This window comes from Somniosus microcephalus, chromosome 7 (genome assembly GCF_052327205.1).
Source record: "Somniosus microcephalus isolate GS21.2 chromosome 7, FLI_Smic_1.0, whole genome shotgun sequence".
Taxonomy (NCBI): Eukaryota; Metazoa; Chordata; class Chondrichthyes; order Squaliformes; family Somniosidae; genus Somniosus; species Somniosus microcephalus.
This window is the reverse complement of record NC_140993.1, coordinates 265,819,764-265,842,160: the sequence shown is the minus strand read 5'-3', so window position 1 is coordinate 265,842,160 and position 22,397 is coordinate 265,819,764. Positions and strand designations below refer to the sequence as shown.

The window sequence follows — 22,397 nt, the reverse complement described above, 5'->3', positions numbered from 1 at the left end:
GCAAAATTCAGGAGTAGGTTCAGGTAACTTTTATTACTTTTTTTTACTCCATTTGTTGCTGTGCAAGGGTGTGGCTGCAGCTGTTGCTAAGCTACAGAGACGCTTGCAACTTGTGGCCATTGTTCTGAAGCAACAGGGTTTGTTGCTTTATACGGAGCTCTGAGCTCTGTATCTTTTACTATAGCGTTCGGTTATCCGGAATTGTTGATGAACCGGCAACACGTCGGTCCCGTCCGTGCCGGATACCAGAAAGTTTCCTGTATATGAGCAACAAGTCACCATTGAGAACCGTACAGTGTAAAAAAGCGATTTTAACCCAACTCGCTCAGCAGAAACCTGGCGGGCGGGCGGTTAAAATCGTCCTGGCTCTTACCTGTCCGAAAGCCGCCATGATGGCAACATCTGCAATTTTAACCTGCTCTCCTGAGCCAGGCAGCAAGGACACACGCCCGGAGCCAACAGAGGGGTCCTTCTTGACATAGGCATGTTGCGGCCCGATGACATCATTGAGACCCGACTGTAATTTTAAACTCAGGCCTGAGCGGGGAATCTACCTTGGAGTTAAAATCGGGGTAAGTCCTAGGAGAAAAAGTCTCTCCAGGACACCAAGCTGTTTCAGTTCTTTAAGCAGTTTTCAACCACCCATCATCCTTCTAGCTTGTTTTCATTCTCTGTCTGAGATGACCTTTATACATCACCAAACACAGCATTCCATTTTCTTTCCAAAAACGGTTTTCATGTTATTAAACCCATCAGCCGCCTTTTAAAAAAAATTGATAGGCCTGTAGCACAATCCGAAAAGGGAAATAAAACCCTCCAAGCAAAAATTAAATATTAAAGACAAATATAATTATCACCTTTTATAGCGCAATAGGAGCAACATGTCCATAATAGTCAAAGTTTTGGTCTCCTTACCCAAGGACTTGCCTTAGAGGGAGTGCAACGAAGGTTCACCAGACTGATTCCTGGGATGAGGGGATTGTCCTATGAGGAGAGGTTGAGTAGTCTAGGCTTATATTCCCTAGAGTTTAGAGTTAACATTTTTTATTTTAAAAATCCAGCAAAAAAATGTGATGATAAATTTGTTGCACATTATCAGGCCTCCATTTTGTGGAACTTACAGTGAGAGGGAAGACAGAACCTGAACTGAGCTCGACAATCAATAAACATCCTGGTGGTTGTAACGTGGGGAGTATTTGCAGCCTTATCCTGGGCACATCGGAAAAACAAGATTTCTGATCTGGATTACGTGCGCTGACAGCCATTAAACAGATAGCCAAGGATTTATTTGGAAATTCGGGTATCGTCCGACTGCAATGAGATACTCAAGCATTGAGTTTCCCCCCTCCTAGCACAGTGCTTTCATGATTAATCTCACGATACAAGTGCATTTCATTACAAGCAGATCAAATTTGACAGGATGTATCCTCTTTGACAGGGAGCCAAATCCATATTTTCATAACAAAATGGTAAAATGGCCTTCCCCCTCAGGTGGGGAGTGTTCCAATAATAGCATTTACTCTGCACCGGTGCTCCTTGTTTCCTCTCCCACCCCGTTACATTCCCAAACAGCACATTGGGCTGTCGAGGAGCGGGTGAATCTAGCAGTGGTTCACAAAGATCTACACAACAATGGCAACAGAATTGGGGCAAGTTTGCCCCTTTTATATTGCGTAGTGTCACCAACGGCAGAATGACGTGGACCATAGGCTACACTATTATAAAACAACAACTTGCATTTATACAGCGCCTTTAATGTAGTAAAACGTCCCAAGGCGCTTCACAGGAGCAATTAAACAAAAATTAACACCGAGCCACAGAAGGAGATATTAGGACAGGTGACCAAAAGCTTGGTCAAAGAGGTAGGTTTTAAGGAGCATCTATAAGGAGAGAGAGGTAGAGAGGCGGAGAGGTTTAGGGAGGGAATTCCAGAGCTTAGGGCCTGGGCAGTTGAAGGCACGGCCACCAAAGGTGGGGGCGAAGGAAGTCGGGGATGTGCAAGAGGCCAGTATTGGAGGAATGCAGTGATCTCAGTGGTGCAAGAGACTAGAATTGGAGGAACACAGCGATCTCAGAGGTGCAAGAGGCCAGAATTGGAGGAATGTAGAGATCTCAGCGGGTTGTAGGGCTAGAGGAGATGACAGAGATAGGGAAGGACAAAGACATTGAGGGATTTGAACACAAGGATGAGAATTTTAAATTCGAGGTGTTGGTGGACCGGGAGCCAGCGTAGGTCAGTGAGCACAGGGGTGATGGGTGAACGGGACTTGGTGCGAGTTAGGACGCGGGCAGCAGAGACAAAGTAAAAGCACCACAAACAGAAGACGTTTATGTCCAGCACCAAGTGACTTATCTTGGTCTGTCAGTGAAGAAAGTGGTGTGTGTTACACTCGCCCGTTTCTGATGAACTCAGTCTTCAAGCTTTGTTAGGAACAGGAGGAGGCCATTCAACCCCTCGTGCCTGCTCCGCAATTCAATGAGATCAGGGCTGATCTGTACCTCCACTCCATTTACCCGCCTTTGCTCCATACCCCTCGATACCCTTACCCAGCAAAAATCAATCGATCTCAGTCTTGAAAGCTGCAACTGACCCCCAGCATCCACGGCCTTTTGGGTGGGGGAAAAGAGATTTGCAGATTTCTATTAGCAGGATCAAATACACCCCAACTACATCACACGCCACCCAATTAATCCAGCGATTGGGTCACTCTATAAATCGAACAGTTAGAGACTTGGTCATGAGCACACTAACAAAATGGGAAAAGTCATAAGAACATAAGAAATAGGAGCAGGAGTAGGCCAATCGGCCCCTCGAGCCTGCTCCGCCATTCAATAAGATCATGGCTGGACTTCTACTGGATGCATTATCTGTACAAGCCCTGTGCCATCAACACTTCAGCCTGTGGATTAAACACCACACATTTCAATACATGTTGTACATTAGAATGTTGTACATAGATCATCGCATGTGTATTTTTACATAATGTACAGCACAGAAACAGGCCATTTGACCCAACTGGTCCATCCTGGTGTTTATTCTCCACATGAGCCTCCTCCTGCCCGCCCCTCTTTATCTAACCCAATCAACATGTCCTTCTATTCCTTTCTCCCTCGTGTGTTTATCTAGCTTTCCCTTAAATGCATCTACGCTATTTGCCTCATCTACTCCATGTGGTAGCGAGTTCCACATTCTAACAACTTTAAGTATGTAAGTGTCTCCTGATTCCCTATTGGATTTATTAGTGACTACCTGGCCCCTAGTTTTGGACTCCCCCCCACAAGTGGAAATATCTTCTCTACATTTACACTATCAAACCCTTTCATAATCTGAAAGATCTCTAGCTTGTTACCCCCTCAGCCTTCCCTTTTTCTAGAGAGAAGAGCCCCAGCTTGTTCAATCTTTCCGGATAATCTCTCCGTTCTGGTATCAGCCTTGTAAATCTTCTCTGCACCTTCTCCAGTGCCTCTACATCCTTTTTATGATATGGCGACCGGAACTGTGAATATGTATTTCTGCATGATGCAGGCATATATTATATATAAATTTCAATTTCACTTGGTTGGTGGTGTGTAAACTTTGAATGAAGTCCCTAAAGACAATTGATCCATTGAAATTCGGCCCATTGCGTCTGTGCTGGCTCTTTGCTAGAACAATCCAAGCCTAATCCCACTTCATGTCATCTTCTGTAAAAGCACTTGCTTACCTATCAAGCAATGCATTAAGTTTGATTTTAATTTGTTTGCCTGTGCATTCTTCCCCCTTTCAGATTCCCTTAGAGACTCTGTTCCAAGATCACTTCATATGCTGTAATTTTTGCTATTACCTTGATTCTCTTAGTTTTTTGTATTTTAAATGCTTCCAAAGATGACGTAGAATCATAGAATGAAAAACAGCAGGAGGCCATTCGGCCCATCGTGCCTGTGCCAGCTCTTTGAAAGAGCTATCCAACTGGTTCCACTCCCCTGCTCCCCTCCCATAGCCCTGTAAATGTTTTCCCTTCAAGTATTTATCCAATTCTCTTTTGAAAGTTACTATTTGCTTCCACCACCCTTTCAGGCAGTGCATTCCAGATCATAACTCACTGCACAAAAAAAAATTTGCCTCATGTTGCCTTTGGTTCTTCTGCCAATCACCTTAAACCTGTGTCCTCCGGCTACCGACCCCTCTGCCAGTGGAAACAGTTTCTCCTTATTTGCTCGATCGAAACCCTTCATGATGTTGAACACCTCCATCAAATCTCCTCTCAACCTTCTCTGTTGTAAAGGAGAACAACCCCAGCTTCTCCAGTCTCTCCACATCACCGAAGCCCCTCATCCCTGGTACCATTCCAGTAAAACCATCTACACAGCGTGTGATTATAAAAAGAGAATGAGACAAGTAGGTGGCACCAGATGCCATGCTGCCTCTTGAAGCCATGATCCGGTTTCGGTCGACCTCGGGTTTGATTATTAAAGATCCAATAACCGCATTGGGGTTTAAAGCAGAGATCAAACTATTAAGTGCGTCACGACCGTACTTCTTGACCCGCGCCACTATAGCTCCCCAAAGTGCAAATTTCCTGGGGGGTGCAGGAGGGGGATAACTAGCATAAGCTATGAGGAAGCAGACTGTCGACACATTGAAGTGTTTACATGTACAGTAAATAAGTTTATTATGGGTAGACTCAGCACTGTGTACATGCCGGTCAAGCAACGAGGAGATATTCATTGCCTGTGGTTATACAGTTACAGCCTTTAAAGCATTTTATTTCAGCGACTGTCAATAGAACCTGTGCTGAGGATTACATACATTGTAGCTCTGGATGTAGTCATACATCAGGGGTACGGCCTCTCTGGAATGTACGGTAAAAGAAAACACAAAAAACGCCTTAAATGAGCAGTCCTCTTCCTGTATTAGAATGTCTTCTTTCATATAAATAGACGGAACATGTCCCATTCTCCACACATTTCTGCAGCTATTCAAGCAGGGATTTATGTTATTTTTTTCCCGTGTTGTTGTTGTTTTTTTTTTAAATTATTATTTTAATGCCAGCTTGTTGGGCCAATCTATCCTCAACGGCCTTTGTAAAAGTCATCGACACACTGAGCTCGTTCCATTCAGGTCAAATGGGGGGGGGACAACAAAAAACAAATGAAGTATAAATAAAACAAAGTTTGTGGACTTTCTCTCTCTCTCTCTCTCTTTCTCTCGTTACTTGCCACCGATAATGTCAAAAAGCAGCACAACTGCCAAGTGTGTGGTGTGTAGGAGGGTGGAGCAGCTTGATGCACTTTGCGTAATAAATGGTTTGTCCTTTTACTGGTCAGTGCTCTCTGTAGTTTGGAGGACGATGTACTGTTTGGGATCCTTCGGTCGGGTTCTCTTTCTATTCCTCTTGTTGGCGCCCTTGCCTTTTGTTTTCTTCTGCTTCTGCTTTTTCTCTGCGGAAAAAAAAGGGCGAAAAAAAGGGAGAAAGAATATTAGACGGGTTACTTTTTTTTTTGTGCAGGCAAAACTTAAGATCTCCAGACATTTATGCAAAAAGCAAGCTAGAGTGGAGATAAAATTTTAAAATCCCACTCCCCTTCGCCCCAAAGGAATAAATCAAATCAAGCTCTATCTGGTTAAGGTGCTTCTTCCAACAGCACCTCCCAAACCCTTGACCTCTACCACCTAGAAGGACAAGGGCAGCAGGCGCATGGAAACACCACCACCTCCAAGTTCCCCTCCAAATCACACACCATCCTGACTTGGAAATATATCGGCCGTTCCTTCATCGTCGCTGGGTCAAAATCCTGGAACTCCCTCCCTAACAGCACTGTGGGAGCACCTTCACCACACAGACTACAGTGGTTCAAGAAGGCGGCTCACCACCACCTTCTCAAGGGCAACTCGGGATGGGCAATGAAAACCGACCTTGCCCATATCCCAAGAATAGAGAAGAAGAAAAAATCTGAGCCATGGCAAGTGTCAGGAGAGCACTCAACTGTTGGAGAAGTCAGATGAAGACCACACACATATACAAGGAGGCATTGGGTGTTGTGGGTTGGCAACAAAGCTGACTTTTCACCTTCCTAGACCAGATACAACTTGGCCAACCATAATGGCTCATCACTGCTCTTGCAGATATCAGCCTGCTTCCCAAGAATAGACCTGTGACCCCCCCCTCTGTGGCTCAGGCACACACCGTGTGGTACAGGGGTGTCCAATCCAGTTGGAGCAGTGGGCGTAACCTTCGAAATGCAACCAATGACTGGGCTACATCTGATTAAAAGGAATGGTTACAATGTAACTTTAGCACCCACACTAAAGCTGTGCTGTAACTACATTGCAAGATGCTCTCTCTCCTCTCGCCATCTCTTTTTCTCTCTACATTCACTTCCATATCTCCCTCCACAACTGTCCCTCTCCCCTTTCTCACTCCTCTACACCTGCTGGCTAGGACCAGCAAAATCAGGACTCGGGAGCGCATTGGATTGGCGGGAGGCTCTCAATCCCAGCAGCAGCGCACTGGATTGGCGGGAGGCTCCCACTCCCAGCAGGAGCGCACTGAATTGGCAGGAGTCTCCCACTCCCAGCAGGAGCGCACTGGATTGGCGGGAGGCTCCCACTCCCAGCAGCAGCGCACTGGATTGACGGAGGCTCCCACTCCCAGCAGGAGCGCACTGGATTGGCGGGAGGCTCCCACTCCCAGCAGGAGCGCACTGGATTGGCGGGAGGCTCCCACTCCCAGCAGGAGCGCACTGGATTGGCGGGGGGCTCCCACTCCCAGCAGGAGCGCACTGGATTGATGAGAGGCTCCCACTCCCAGCAGCAGCGCACTGGATTGGCGGGAGGCTCCCATTCCCAGCAGGAGCGCACTGGATTGGCGGGAGGCTCCCACTCCCAGCAGGAGCGCACTGGATTGACGGGAGGCTCCCACTCCCAGCAGGAGCGCACTGGATTGACAGGAGGCTCCCACTCCCAGCAGGAGCGCACTGGATTGACGGGAGGCTCCCACTCCCAGCAGGAGCGCACTGGATTGACGGGAGGCTCCCACTCCCAGCAGCAGCGCACTGGATTGGCGGGAGGCTCCCACTCCCAGCAGGAGCGCACTGGATTGACGGAGGCTCGCACTCCCAGCAGGAGCGCACTGGATTGACGGGAGGCTCCCACTCCCAGCAGGAGCGCACTGGATTGACGGGAGGCTCCCACTCCCAGCAGGAGCGCACTGGATTGGCGGGAGTCTCCCACTCCCAGCAGGAGCGCACTGGATTGACGGGAGGCTCCCACTCCCAGCAGGAGCGCACTGGATTGACGGAGGCTCCCACTCCCAGCAGGAGAGCACTGGATTGACGGAGGCACAAGGTGCTGATCGCCTTCAGTCTGAACCGGCAGTAATGTGGGTTCTTGAGGCAGGTCCCAATGAAAGCAGAAGCAACAGTCCTGCTGGGAGCCAGTGATTCCATTGTGTTTTTTTTAATTCCTACCAGTGAGACAGACCAAAGCTGGAGCTCTACGAGCCTGATGAGATCAGGTCACCGGCTAGATTCCACCCTCAAGTTGGACATTGGCGACATAGCATGTTTCTCACTCAGCCTAGAGGTGATCGCCATTGAGATTTCCTACTGGAAGCGGGATCTGCAATTTGCCAGAATGGGGTTTGTCCGCAAAGAAAGGGGTACAAAATCTGTCAGCTCAATGACTGACGTCTGTTAATCACCCCAACACGTACATCACACTAGGGTGCGTTAGCGGTGAAGCTTTAAAATCAGACTAAACACATCTCCAGGACTAACAAAGTAACATCAATGAACCTGGCACCACTTGGTAGCGAGTCTCACTTCTTAGTATGTTGCACTTAACTTAATATTTGAGAGGAATTGCGAGACAGACAGTCCATTAAAATGGCCTTTAAATAGACATCAGACAGATTTGTAGCTTAAGGATGAAGATCCTGCTGCACAGTCCCAATTAGTGGACTGTCGTCTTGATACCACGGGACTTTTATAGACACCCAAACGTGGCCCCCCATCTTTAGAGCGGGGGCTACACATTCAGACGATGGTGCCTCACAAAATATGAACACGTTAACCGTAGCACAAGAACACTTCCAACACCCAAGGTTAAATCAAGCAAGGTAGAGTCATCTTGATTGTGGATCAAGAACTTGGTAATGACCGCAGATAGCTGACAGTATCCGAGTCAAAGGATTATTGCTTCAGGCCCTTTGTTTGTACAAGTCAGCATTGCATTAAGATTTAAAACGATAAGGTAAACTGGAATAATACTTCCCAAAATGATTTTATTTCAAAGGGGTTAAAGTATAAAAGCAGCGAAGTCCTGCTACAACTGTACAGGGTATTGGTGAGACCACACCTGGAGTACTGTGTACAGTTTTGGTCTCCTTATTTAAGGAAGGATATACTTGCATTGGGGGCAGTTCAGAGACGATTCACACGGTTAATTCCAGAGATGAGGGGGTTGACTTATGAGGAAAGGTTGAGCAGGTTGGGCCTATACTCATTGGAATTTAGAAGAATGAGAGGTGATCTTATTGAAACATATAAGATACTGAGGGGGCTCGACAAGGTAGATGCAGAGAGGATGTTTCCCCTCGTGGGGAAATCTAGAACTCGGGGGCACGGTTTTAGAATAAAGGGTCGCCCTTTTAGAGCTGAGACGAGGAGGAATTTCTTCTCTCTGAGAGTCGTAAATCTGTGGAATTCTCTGCCCCAGAGAGCTGTGGAGGCTGGGTCATTAAATACATTTAAGGTGGAGATAGACAGAGTTTTGCAAGATAAGGGAGTGAAGGGTTATGGGGAGTGGGCGGGGAAGTGGCTTCGAGCCCAAGATCAGCCATGATCTTATTGAATGACGGAGCGGGCTCGAGGGGCCGAGTGGCCTACTCCTGCTCCTATTTCTTATGTAATGATTCAGTATTTTAAGGGTCATTAATGATTAAATAAATCTCCTCTCACATCCTCGACTCTACTCCAACATTAACAGTCACCATGGGTCCATCCATTAGCCTGCCTGAGACACAGATGCAGAGGCTTGGAACCGAGATACTTTCATAGAAACATAGAAACATAGAAGATAGGAGCAGGAGTAGGCCATTCGGCCCCTTGAGCCTGCTCCGCCATTCAATGCGATCATGGCTGATCATCCAAATTCAGTGCCCGGTCCCTGCTTTCTCCCCATACCACTTGATCCCTTTAGCCTTAAGAAATATATCCAACTCCTTCTTGAATATATTTAATGAATTGGCCTCTACTGCCTTCTGTGGTAGAGAATTCCACAGGTTCACCACTCTCTGGGTGAAGAAATTCCTCCTCATTTCTGTCCTAAATGGCTTACCCCTTATCCTTAGACTGTGACCCCTGGTTCTGGACTCCCCGACCATCGGGAACATCCTTCCTGCATCTAGTCCTGTCAGAGCAGTACAGCTTTCTGTATTGGACACGTTTCCAATTTTCTTCTTTTAAAAAAAACCCCCAGTTTACTGGAATTAATTTCAATATCCTTTTAAACTTGAATAAAAGTCTAGACTTTTGAACCTAATTTTGCTGTTCTATCAATTAAATGCTCCCTGGGCGATTTGATGTGTGATCTGTAGATGTTGTGAAGAATTCTTCAAGGTTCGACCAACGTTTTTTTAAACAGTGCGACTGCTGCCAATGAACCGGAAGCTGCGCCGAAGACGCGTTCTCCGCATCAATCAATCAAGGAGAAGAAAAATAATAAAAAATAATCTCTCTCCCTCGCTCTCAACTCAGAAATGCAGTGAGGTGCAAAAATAGCCGCAAAGCTGTGGCTTTTTTTATTTTAAAAAATCATTTGAAATTTTCACTTTCACTAAACTCAGATTATTTTTTAAATGTTAACTTTCATAAGCCGATAGAAACACAAATTCAACTTGTAGTTTTTCTTTAATTTTCCTGCTGTAGCTCAGTTCCACAGCAGCGATCTCTTTTCCCCCAGTTAGCAAAAACAACCAACTAAAACACTGGAACGGAGCGTGCACAACGAGTACTGCATTCCGTTGGCAGCAGTCACGCCCATGTATAAAAAGAACAACAGGAAACTCTTTTTTATCCGGCACCAACGGGACCGGCGTGGTGCCGGTTTATCAAAAAGTCCGGATTACAGAGAGGTATAGTTAAAAGGTACGAGAGCTCCGTACACAGCAACAAATCCAGGCTTCCCTGTTGCTTAGCAACAGCTGCAGGAACCCCAGCCACAGACCAAGCGTCCCTGTTGCTTAGCAACAAGTGCAGGAACCCCCGATTACACAGCCAAGAATCAAGAAACGGCCACTAATATGAAGAAAAACTTAACTGAACCTACTCCTGAATTTTGACGGTTAACCGAGATTTCCGGTTGTTTGGGTGCCGGTAAATCAAGAGTTTCCTGTACATTTGTAATTGAAGGGCGGTTATTACTTTATGGGATGGGGGGAGAGGGGGAAGAGAAGACCTTTTCAATCTAAGTACTCACTTGAAATTTATTTATTTGTTTTTTATACGCTGTTCCGATGCAAGAGGAGGTTCCCTCCATTTTTAGGAGCATAGGAATTGCAGGACGGAGAAGACCGAGGTCCATCTAGTTCAGCTTCTGCCGTCCTGGTAGTCGCATGATGCGACGGTAGTGGAGTTGTTGACCAATCATCGCTGAGAACATCGCCCGTCTCCGCCCTTGCCGCAGCGCATCAGTTGCTGAGACCCTCATCCATGCCCTTTAGTTACCTCCAGGCTCGACTATTCCAACACTCTCCTGGCCGGCCTCCCACAGTCCACCCTCCATAAACTTGAGCTCATCCAGAACTCTGCTGCCCCGTATCCTAACTCGCACCAAGTCCCGTTCACCCATCACCCCCTGTGCTCGCTGCCCCGTGTCCTAACTCGCACCAAGTCCTGTTCACCCATCACCCCCTGTGCTCACTGCCCCGTGTCCTAACTCGCACCAAGTCCCGTTCACCCATCACCCCCTGTGCTCACTGCCCCGTATCCTAACTCGCACCGAGTCCCGTTCACCCATCACCCCCTGTGCTCACTGCCCCGTATCCTAACTCGCACCGAGTGCTGTTCACCCATCACCCCCTGTGCTCGCTGACCTACACTGGCTCCCAGTCCGACAGCGCCTCGATTTAAAAAATCTCATCCTTGTGTTCAAATCCCTCCATGGCTTCACCCCTCCCTATCTCTGTAACCTCCTCCAGCCCTACAACCCTCCGAGAACTCTTGCGTATCCCCGACTTTAATCGCTCCACCATTGGCGGCCGTGCCTTCAGCTGCCTGGGCCCTAAACTCTGGAATTCCCTCCCTAAACCTCTCCGCCTCTCTCTCCTCCTTTTAAGACGTTCCTTTGACCAAGCTTTTGGTAATCTGTACTAATATCTCCTTATATGGCTCAGTTTCAAATTTTGTTTGATAATCGCTCCTGTGAAGCACCTTGGGACAGTTTACTGCATTAAAGGTGCTATCTAGTTGCAAGTTGTTGTAGGAAGGTAAGAAACACAGCAGCTAATTTGCACACAGAAAGGTCCCACAAACAGCAATGAGATAATAATCTGTTTTAGTGATGTTGGCTGAAGGATAAACATTGGCCAGGACGCCGGGGAGAACTCCCCTGCTCTTTTTCAAAAGAGTGCCACGCGATCTTTGACATCCACCCGAGAGGGCAGACGGGGGGGGGGGTCTCGGTTTAACGTCTCATCCGAAAGACGGCACCTCCGACAGTGCCGCACTCCCTCAGTACTGCACTGGAGTACGAGTGCAGGACAACTGGACGCTGGGGAGTGATAGAGCAGGTAAATTGCAAACTTCACGAGTGCTTCGGGAATCAAGGGAATTGGTAGAGACCCTACAGCATGGGCAGAAGTGCCAGCAAGACTCAATTGTAGGCGAGGATGGGAAGAGAGGCCAGAAGAGGCCGACCTTATAGGCAAGTGTGGCGTGCTTTTCATTTTCATATCCATATTATAATGGCATTTATTTTTCAGGACTGTATATGGGATGTGCGGCCCTTTACATCACAAGGGATTTCATTTCTTGTTGCACAGTGAGTGGGGTAGAATATTTTTTATATATAAGCAAGGTTTCGTGCAATTTGATTGGTGAATACAAATTGAAAAGGAGAAAACAGAAACTAGACCAAATTGATGGACATTTTCATGATCGACAGCTTGCGATCCATGCTTTGAAGAATGTTCTGGAAGAGCGGAATAAACTGATGAGGTGGGATGTTTGGCCGAGTTTTCAGTTCCACTCACAGGTGAGTCTGAGACTTCCATTCCGCCTCTTCCTCCTCCGCCTCCTCCCCGTGTACCCCTGCCTGTAGCATTTTTAATGTTGACTCTGTGCAACGCACATCAATAAATTAATTTCCATATTTTAAAAATTACCGCCACAGGCGGGTGGTCATTTTTGGGCCAATCCCACACAAAAAACAAAGGCAAATCCACAGCCAGGGAAAGTCCAGCTCCCACAATCAACGTTTGACTTAGCAACACAGGGGTGAATGAGCTCCATCTGGGCACCCCTAATCCGAACAGACGGGAATAAACTAAGGGGGGAATTTTCCCAGCCCTGGGGAGGCGGGTATGGAAGCGGGACTGCCGGGAAAATGGCAGAAACTGGGAGCGGGTACCGACCCCGCTCCCAACCCGCCTCCGTGCCATCTTCCCGGGAGGCGGATCCCCGACTCCCGCAGGGACCCATCTCCTCGAGGCGGGAAAGGGATTAGAGCCAATTAACTGCCTGTTAAAAGGCTTATCCCCATTTTACCCCTGCAAGTGTGGGCTTCCCGACGGCTGCGAACCTCGCCAGGGTCAGCGAGGCGAGCAGTGGGTCTGCGGGGGTGAGAGGGGTCGAAAAGTCTGCTGTGGAGGTGAGTGATGGGTGCAAGTGTGGGGAGGTAAGTGTGAGAGGTGAGTGCAAAGTGTTAGAAAAAGTTTACTTACCTTTGCTTCTTCCTGCAGGCTTCAACCCTTGGGGATCCGGAGGCGCCTCATCTCCACGGCAGAGATGACAGAATGGCTGCTGCATTCTCAGATGCAGGAGCCATCTGATTTCTGCTGAGGAGAGAGGTCTTGGTGAGCCTTCAGTACAAGGGCTCACCTTAGAATAGAGATTGTCGGTGTTTGACAGCTTCTCAAAGCTATCAAATGCTGACAATTCATCTGTCAAACATTTTTGACAGATGAAACATCATACGCTGACGTCCTCTGTCACCGGCTTTCCCTTAATTGGCCGGCTAAGCCCGCAGGGCAGGGTAACAAGGTCAATCAAGGGAAAATAGCGTGGGTTGGTCGGACGTCTTTGGGGGCGGGACTACAACCCAAAAACCAGCAGTCCCGCCCCCAATGCGCCCCCATTGACAAAATCCAGGCCTTGGTTTTTTCTCACATACTCATCAGTCCCACATCATTTGTGTGAACAAGCTAGCCTCAGTTACCCAAACTCTACCAGGTGGTCAGGGAGGGGCGATACATGTGTGCCTTTGAGAGACAACAATAAGGGTTTCTACCTATGGAAAAAATGGTTAACCCATCACTCCTGCATTTAAAATACTTTTCCACTAAACGTTGGCTTATCACTGAATTTTATAGATCCCTCTTCAGAGCAAAGTTCAGTTCTAAGTCTGTTTTCCCACTACTTTAGATGAGGTAAATGTAAAATTAATTACTGCAGGAGAATTACGGCAGCACGGTGGCATAGTGGTTAGCACTGTTGCCTCACAGCGCCAGGGACCCGGGTTCGAATCCGGCCTCGGGTGACCGTCTGTGTGGAGTTTGCACATTCTCCCCGTGTTTGCGTGGGTTTCCTCCGGGTGCTCCGGTTTCCTCCCACAGTCCAAAGATGTGCGGGTTAGGTTGATTGGCTATGATAAATTGACCCTTAGTGTTAGGGGGATTAAATACGTGGGGATAGGGTGGGACATGTGTTGGTGTAGGGGTTACGGGGATCGGGTGGGATATGTGTCGGTGCAGGCTCGATGGGCCGAAATGGCCTCTATCTGCACTGTGGGGTTTCTGTGATTTCTGTGAAGACAACTTGCCTGGATTACAGGTGCTGGCTGTGACCATCAGCATCCCCTTTATTAGTCTCATGCAAAACATGAAACTGCCCGCCCCCGAGGAGACCCTGACCAGTGATTTACAGCGGGTGGAGGCAGACTTCCGCTGATGGCAACTTCAACCAAACCCACAAAAAACCGTCACCTCACCATTCCGCCTCAGAACCCATCAAGCAAACCAAGCTTTGAAAGTCTCCTTTTGCGGTGCATAGGTAAACCATGCCAAAAAAAACTCCTATTTAGGAGTCACGCTTGATCGCACCCTATCGTATAGACAGCATCTCCACAACCTTGGGAAGAAACTAAAGAGTAGGGTTAACTTACATAGAAACATAGAAGATAGGAGCAGGAGTAGGCCATTCGGCCCCTCGAGCCTGCTCCGCCATTCAATGCGATAATGGCTGATCATCCAAATACAGTACCCTGTCCCTGCTTTCTCCCCATACCCCTTGATCCCTTTAGCCTTAAGAAATATATCCAACTCCTTCCTGAATATATTTAATGTATTGGCCTCTACTGCCTTCTGTGGTAGAGAATTCCACAGGTTCACCACTCTCTGGGTGAAGAAATCCCTCCTCATTTCTGTCCTAAATGGCTTACCCCTTATCCTTAGACTGTGACCCCAGGTTCTGGACTCCCCGACCATCGGGAACATCCTTCCTGCATCTAGTCTGTCCAGTCCTGTCAGAATTTTATAAGTTTCACTGAGATCCCCTCTCATTCTTCTAAACTCCAGCGAGTACAAGCCCAATCGACCCAATCTCTCCTCATACGGCATTCCTGCCATCCCAGGTATCAGCCTGGTGAATCTTCGCTGAACTCCTTCCATGGCAAGAACATCCTTCCTCAGATAAGGCGACCAAAACGGCATACAATACTCAAGATGTGGTCTCACCAAGGCCCTGTACAACTGCAGCAAGACATCCTTGTTCCTGTACTCGAACCCTCTCGCTACAAAGGCCAACATACCATTTGCCTTCATAACCGCCTGCTGCACCTGTATGCTTACCTTCAATGGCCAGTGCACAAGGACGCCCAGGTCTCATGCACTTCCCCTTCTCCCAATCTATTGCCATTCAGATAATAATCTGCCTTCCTGTTTTTGCCACCAAAGTGGATAACCTCACATTTATCCACGTTATATTGCACCTGCCATGCTTCTGCCCAATCACCCAACCTGTCCAAATCATCCTGAAGTTTCTCGGCATCCTCCTCACAGCACACACGCCCACCCAGCTTTGTGTCGTCTGCAAATTTGGAGATCTTACATCTAGCTCCCTTGTCTAGATCATTAATATATATTGTGAACAGCTGGGGTCCTAGGACCGATCCTTGCGGTACCCCACTAGTCACTGCCTGCCACTCGGAAAAAGACCCGTTTATTCCAACTCTTTGCTTTTGTCTGCCAACCAGTTCTCTATCCAAGTCAATACCTTGCCCCCAATCCCATGTGCCTTAACTTTACATGCTAATCTCTTATGTGGGACCTTATCGAAAGCCTTCTGAAAGTCCAAATACACCACATCCACTGGTTCTCCCTTATCTATTTTACCAGTTACATCCTCAAAAAATTCCAGTAGATTAGTCAAGCACGATTTACCTTTTGTAAATCCATGTTGACTTTGTCCGATCCTGTCACTGTTTTCCAAGTGCTCTGCTATTACATCTTTTATAATGGATTCTAGCATTTTCCCCACTTGATCCAGAAACTCGCCAGATCCACATGGGGAACAGACACTCAAACCCTCTGCACGGCAGCACTCGCCCTGGGGTACTCTACAGCGGAGTACTGCTCTCCGGCATGGCTATCGAGTCCGCATGGCAAATCTGTTGATGTCCAGCTGAATTCCACTATGAGAATTATCACCGGTACGATTTTATCAACACCAACACCTTGGCTGCCCGTGTGTGCAAACATCGCACCACCACACCTACGCCGCGAATATGCAGTCTCCAGAGAACACAACCGCTATACCAGCAAAGACATGCCGATCCAGGCCGACTTGAACAACCGACCACCGGCCCATGTCAAATCTAGACGGCCATTTTGGACTGTCGCTGAAGCCCCTCAGTGATCTCCCCTTGGCCTCGATGACATGCTTGGAAGAACTGCGACATACGGAATGGATTCCTTATAGAGGACCCCACAGTACAAACTGAAGGATCAAACCTTCCTCGCAAACAGTGGCCAGCCATCAACCACCTCAGAACCGCTCATGGTAGATGCTGCCACCTTCTCCGTAGATGGAAGATTAAAGCATCCCCATCATGTGACTGTGGAGCTCCTGATCAGACCCTGGAGCACATCATTGTGTACTGCCCTCAGAGGAAATTCACAGGCAGCCTACAAGATATCCATGCAGTTACACCGGGAGCTTCGGCCTGGATATCCGACTTAGATATTGACATTTGATTGCTTTGCTACTACCATAGGAAAGAAGAAGACTGATAAAGAAAGACTTGCGCGTTATAGCCAATTAAATACTTTTTGAAGTGTAGTCACTGTTGTAGTGTAAGACATCATGGCAGCCAATTTGTGCACAGCAAGACCCCACGTGATAAATGACCAGATTAGCTATTTTAGGAGTTGGTTGAAGGAAGAATATTGGAAAGGACACTCTCCTGCTCTTCTTTGAAATCGTGCCGTGGTTCACACCCACCTGAGAGAGCAGACGGGGCCTCAGTTTAATGTCTCAGCGGAATGACGACAGCACTCCCTCAGCACTGCCCCTCCGACAGTGCAGCACTCCCTCAGCACTGCCCCTCCAACAGTGCAGCACTCCCTCAGCACTGCCCCTCTGACAGTGCAGCACTCCCTCAGCACTGCCCCTCCGACAGTGCAGCACTCCCTCAGCACTGCCCCTCCGACAGTGCAGCACTCCCTCAGCACTGCCCCTCCGACAGTGCAGCACTCCCTCAGCACTGCCCCTCCGACAGTGCAGCACTCCCTCAGCACTGCCCCTCCGACAGTGCAGCACTCCCTCAGCACTGCCCCTCCGACAGTGCAGCACTCCCTCAGCACTGCCCCTCCGACAGTGCAGCACCCCCTCAGTACTGCCCCTCCGACAGTGCAGCACTCCCTCAGTACTGACCCTCCGACAGTGCAGCACTCCCTCAGCACTGCCCCTCCGACAGTGCAGCACTCCCTCAGTACTGACCCTCCGACAGTGCAGCACCCCCTCAGTACTGACTCACCGACAGTGCAGCACTCCCTCAGCACTGCCCCTCCGACAGTGCAGCACTCCCTCAGCACTGCCCCTCCGACAGTGCAGCACTCCCTCAGTACTGACCCACCGACAGTGCAGCACTCCCTCAGCACTGCCCCTCCGACAGTGCAGCACTCCCTCAGCACTGCCCCTCCGACAGTGCAGCACCCCCTCAGTACTGACCCACCGACAGTGCCGTGCTCCCTCAGTACTACCCCTCCAACAGTGCGGCGCTCCCTCAGCACTGCCCCTCCGACAGTGCAGCACTCCCTCAGCACTGCCCCTCCGACAGTGCAGCACTCCCTCAGCACTGCCCCTCCGACAGTGCAGCACTCCCTCAGCACTGCCCCTCCGACAGTGCAGCACTCCCTCAGCACTGCCCCTCCGACAGTGCAGCACTCCCTCAGCACTGCCCCTCCGACAGTGCAGCACTCCCTCAGCACTGCCCCTCCGACAGTGCAGCACTCCCTCAGCACTGCCCCTCCGACAGTGCAGCACTCCCTCAGCACTGCCCCTCCGACAGTGCAGCACTCCCTCAGCACTGCCCCTCCGACAGTGCAGCACCCCCTCAGTACTGCCCCTCCGACAGTGCAGCACTCCCTCAGTACTGACCCTCCGACAGTGCAGCACTCCCTCAGCACTGCCCCTCCGACAGTGCAGCACTCCCTCAGTACTGACCCTCCGACAGTGCAGCACCCCCAGTACTGACTCACCGACAGTGCAGCACTCCCTCAGCACTGCCCCTCCGACAGTGCAGCACTCCCTCAGCACTGCCCCTCCGACAGTGCAGCACTCCCTCAGTACTGACCCACCGACAGTGCAGCACTCCCTCAGCACTGCCCCTCCGACAGTGCAGCACTCCCTCAGCACTGCCCCTCCGACAGTGCAGCACTCCCTCAGTACTGACCCTCCGACAGTGCAGCACCCCCTCAGTACTGACCCACCGACAGTGCCGTGCTCCCTCAGTACTACCCCTCCAACAGTGCGGCGCTCCCTCAGCACTGCCCCTCCGACAGTGCAGCACTCCCTCAGCACTGCCCCTCCGACAGTGCAGCACTCCCTCAGCACTGCCCCTCCGACAGTGCAGCACTCCCTCAGCACTGCCCCTCCGACAGTGCAGCACTTCCTCAGTACTGACCAACCGACAGTGCAGCACTCCCTCAGCACTGCCCCTCCGACAGTGCAGCACTCCCTCAGCACTGCCCCTCCGACAGTGCAGCACTCCCTCAGCACTGCCCCTCCGACAGTGCAGCACTCCCTCAGTACTGACCCACCGACAGTGCAGTGCTCCCTCAGCACTGCCCCTCCGACAGTGCAGCACTCCCTCAGCACTGCCCCTCCGACAGTGCAGCACTCCCTCAGTACTGCCCCTCCGACAGTGCAGCACTCCCTCAGCACTGCCCCTCCGACAGTGCAGCACTTCCTCAGTACTGACCAACCGACAGTGCAGCACTCCCTCAGCACTGCCCCTCCGACAGTGCAGCACTCCCTCAGCACTGCCCCTCCGACAGTGCAGCACTCCCTCAGTACTGACCCACCGACAGTGCAGTGCTCCCTCAGCACTGCCCCTCCGACAGTGCAGCACCCCCTCAGTACTGACCCACCGACAGCGCAGTGCTCCCTCAGCACTGACCCACCGACAGTGCAGCACTCCCTCAGTACTGACCCACTGACAGTGCAGCACTCCCTCAGCACTGCCCCTCCGACAGTGCAGCGCTCCCTCAGTACTGACCAACCGACAGTGCAACACTCCCTCAGCACTGCCCCTCTGACAGTGCAGCACTCCCTCAGTACTGACCCACCGACAGTGCCGTGCTCCCTCAGTACTGCCCCTCCAACAGTGCAGTGCTCCCTCAGTACTGACCCTCCGACAGTGCAGCACTCCCTCAGTACTGACCCTCCGACAGTGCAGCACTCCCTCCGTACTGCCCCTCCGACAGTGCAGCGCCCCCTCAGTACTGCCCCTCCGACAGTGCAGCTCTCCCTTAGTACTGCCCCTCCGACAGTGCAGCTCTCCCTTAGTACTACCCCTCCGACAGTGTGGCGCTCCCGCAGTACTGACCCTCCGACAGTGCAGTGCTCCCTCAGTACTGCCCCTCCGACTGTGCGGAGCCCCCTCAGTACTGCTCCTCCGACAGTGTGGCGCTCCCTCGGTACTGCCCCTCCGACAGTGTGGCGCTCCCTCAGTACTGCCCCTCCGACAGTGCAGTGCTCCCTCAGCACTGCACTGGAGCATCAGCCTAGATTTTTGTGCTCGAGTCTCTGGAGTGGGACTTGAACTCACGACCTTCTGACTCAGAGGCGAGAGTGCTGCCCACTGAGCCACAGCTGACACCTGATAAATGTCGATAAATTTACCAGCAAGCCTTTGTCCCTTTGAGGGTTAAAGCCTACCTATGGGGATCTTGTCCTCACATCTTTCAGTGTAAATGCGAGTGAATGACTGCTTTCTTCAAGCACTTACATGTTGGAAATTTACAAGTGGGAACAGACCGAAACGGTTGTTCATTTGTCATGTGTGAACTAACAGAGCATTTGAAAGCACGTTGAGTGAATGAAAGGACAGTGGGTGGAACGGGGAGCATCTGTGTCAGCTACAGGAAAGACCAGCTTTCACCGAGTAGGGTTGATTTTACATGAATGGAAGATTTCCCAAGCACAGGAAGTGCAGCAAGGGTTCATACCAGAGTGTGAGGTCTTCAATACCCCCATGGGTGAAAAATTGGGTTGCTTTACACCTCCCGTTAGCGCCCCCGGGGGCAAAGCCTCTAGCGCCTGGGCGCAGCGCCGCTAACGTGAAATTCAGCGGGAGGTTAGCGGCGACGGTAGCCGGTAGCGCCCCGCGGCGGACCATCATCACCGTGCACAGCGCCCCGCTCACGACCCGGCCGCAAACGTCAGTCGCACCCCCTGACCTATCGCCGGACGATATGTCCGACAGGGACGGGGTGGTGTTTTTGCAGCCGGGGCGGCGCAAATTAAGGGACACGTGCCAGGCACCTGCTCCCTTCCGCTTTTTTTATACAGGGTGCCGGCCGCGATCAGTCTCCTCTTGAGTGCTGGGCTGTTTTCCCGTCACCTCAAGCCCCGGTGGTCCAGCAGATGCGCGCAGCGCTAGGCCCCTCCCCTTTAATCAGGGGAGAGAGGCCTGCAGTGATGCAGTGTCGCACGTGGCGCTGTTGCACGTAGCACCGCAATATTCAATGGTAGCTCCCCAGGAAGGAGGGGGAGCGCGATTCCAGTAGTGCCCCGCCTCCTGCTTGGGGAGCTGCCACTCGATTTACAGCGCAGAAGTGCTAACCTTTTCGGGCCGCTACTGGCGAAGTTAGCACCCCAGAGGGGGCGCCACCGAATTTCACCCCCCACCCCCCCCCACCATGAGTCTTACAGCACCATACATTTTACACACAGGACACTTCCCAATGCCAGCAAGAGAACAAATTTAAAAATTCATTCACGGAATGTGGGCGTGACTGGCACATTGCCCATCTCATAGTTGCCCTCGAGAAGGTGGTGGTGGACCTTCGTCTTGAACCAGTACACTGGAGGGGCTTGCTAGGCCGCTTCCAAGGGCATTTACGAGTCAACCACGTTGATGTGGGACTGGAGTCCAGACCGGGTAAGGACGGCAGGTTTCCTCCCCCAAACAAAAGGACATTAAACCAAACTGGTTCACAAATTAATTTCGAACTAATTAACATCTGAAATTAAAACGAAAGCCCACACCCCATTAACCAGCCCACATTTCACATCCTGACATGGTCTCCAACCGGCATTGTCTACAGGAACCTTTCGGAGTAACGTAACCTCAATGCACATCTTACGAGGAATTCAAATGGTCAAATCTGGTCAGGTCGCTGAATGTGTAGCTGCTCCTCACCTTCCAGCACACAACAAACCCCGGCACGGAGTACTGGGCAACTGCCGACACAGGTGAAAAGCAAATGGCGAGAGTTTCTCGGGAATGGAAGCTAATTTGACCGGAACTGCTGATTTGCTTTAACATTAAACCGAGTTATTCCACATGGAGCTGAAATTTACCTCCTAGCCAGCAGATAGAAACATAGAAACATAGAAGATAGGAGCAGGAGTAGGCCATTCGGCCCCTCGAGCCTGTTCCGCCATTCAATGCGATCATGGCTGATCATCCAAATTCAGTACCCTGTCCCTGCCTTCTCTCCATATCCCTTGATCCCTTTAGCCTTAAGAAATATATCTAACTCCTTCTTGAATATATTTAATGAATTGGCCTCAACTGCCTTGTGTGGTAGAGAATTCCACAGGTTCACCACTCTCTGGGTGAAGAAATTCCTCCTCATCTCTGTCCTAAATGGCTTACCCCTTATCCTTAGACTGTGACCCCTGGTTCTGGACTCCCCGGCCATCGGGACAATCCTTCCTGCATCTAGTCTGTCTAGTCCTGTTATAATTTTATAAGATCTGATGAATCCTCCAACAGCCGGTGAGGGCCTAAGCGGGCGAACGCCCCCCCGAGCTCAGCGTCTACACTTTGTTACCCACATCGGAAGGAATCGGTGTTTCACAAGACTGTACGTCCGACACTCCTGGGCTGATCTCACACAATTTGATGACCCATTGTGTCAAGATTGAGCCACTGGGTGGCGCTAGATTCCTGTATCTGAGCAGCCTCCGACACCCAATGACGCTGCATCGAATCCGCAGCACAGAAACAGGCCATTCGGCCCAACTGGTCTACGAGGGTGTTTATGCTCCACTCGAGCCTCTCCTCACCCTGCCCCCGTATCCCCTTCTCCCCCTCGTCTGTGCATCAAGCCTCCCCTTCCACACATCAGTGCTCTCTGCTTCAACCACTCCATGTGGCAGCGAGTTCCACATCCTCACCCCTCTCACTGGGTGAAGAAATTCCTCCAAAATTCTTTATTTGCTCCGTTAGTACCAATCTTGTACACCCCAAGTGTAAGTGATTCCAATCTGTGTGCAAAAAGCACACATTACTGGTCTTAAAACTCTCTTCAAAGCATCAGGTTATTAAAAAAAACTCAAAATATGAAGATTTTGTAAACAAAATACGATTAAATCTATTGGGAAATTTATAGAGGATCTATTCTGTGGAATATTTATAGACTGGTTTTACACTGGTAATTGGGTTGAACCTCACTCTCCCCACAAAA

At 50.2% G+C, this 22,397-nt stretch overlaps 1 protein-coding gene across 2 annotated transcripts in view; it reads right to left on the bottom strand.

Annotated features, from left to right (window-relative positions):
• Positions 1-4,627: 4,627 nt before the first annotated feature.
• The window catches only part of rspo2 (R-spondin 2), a 209,163-nt gene continuing 191,393 nt past the window's right edge, over positions 4,628-22,397 (bottom strand). For both annotated transcript variants that reach the window (XM_085993721.1, XM_085993722.1), the window contains exon 6: positions 4,628-5,421. In XM_085993721.1, coding sequence (XP_085849847.1) covers positions 5,297-5,421 — 125 coding nt within the window. In that variant the 3' untranslated portion in view covers positions 4,628-5,296. The remainder of the gene's footprint in view (positions 5,422-22,397) is intronic.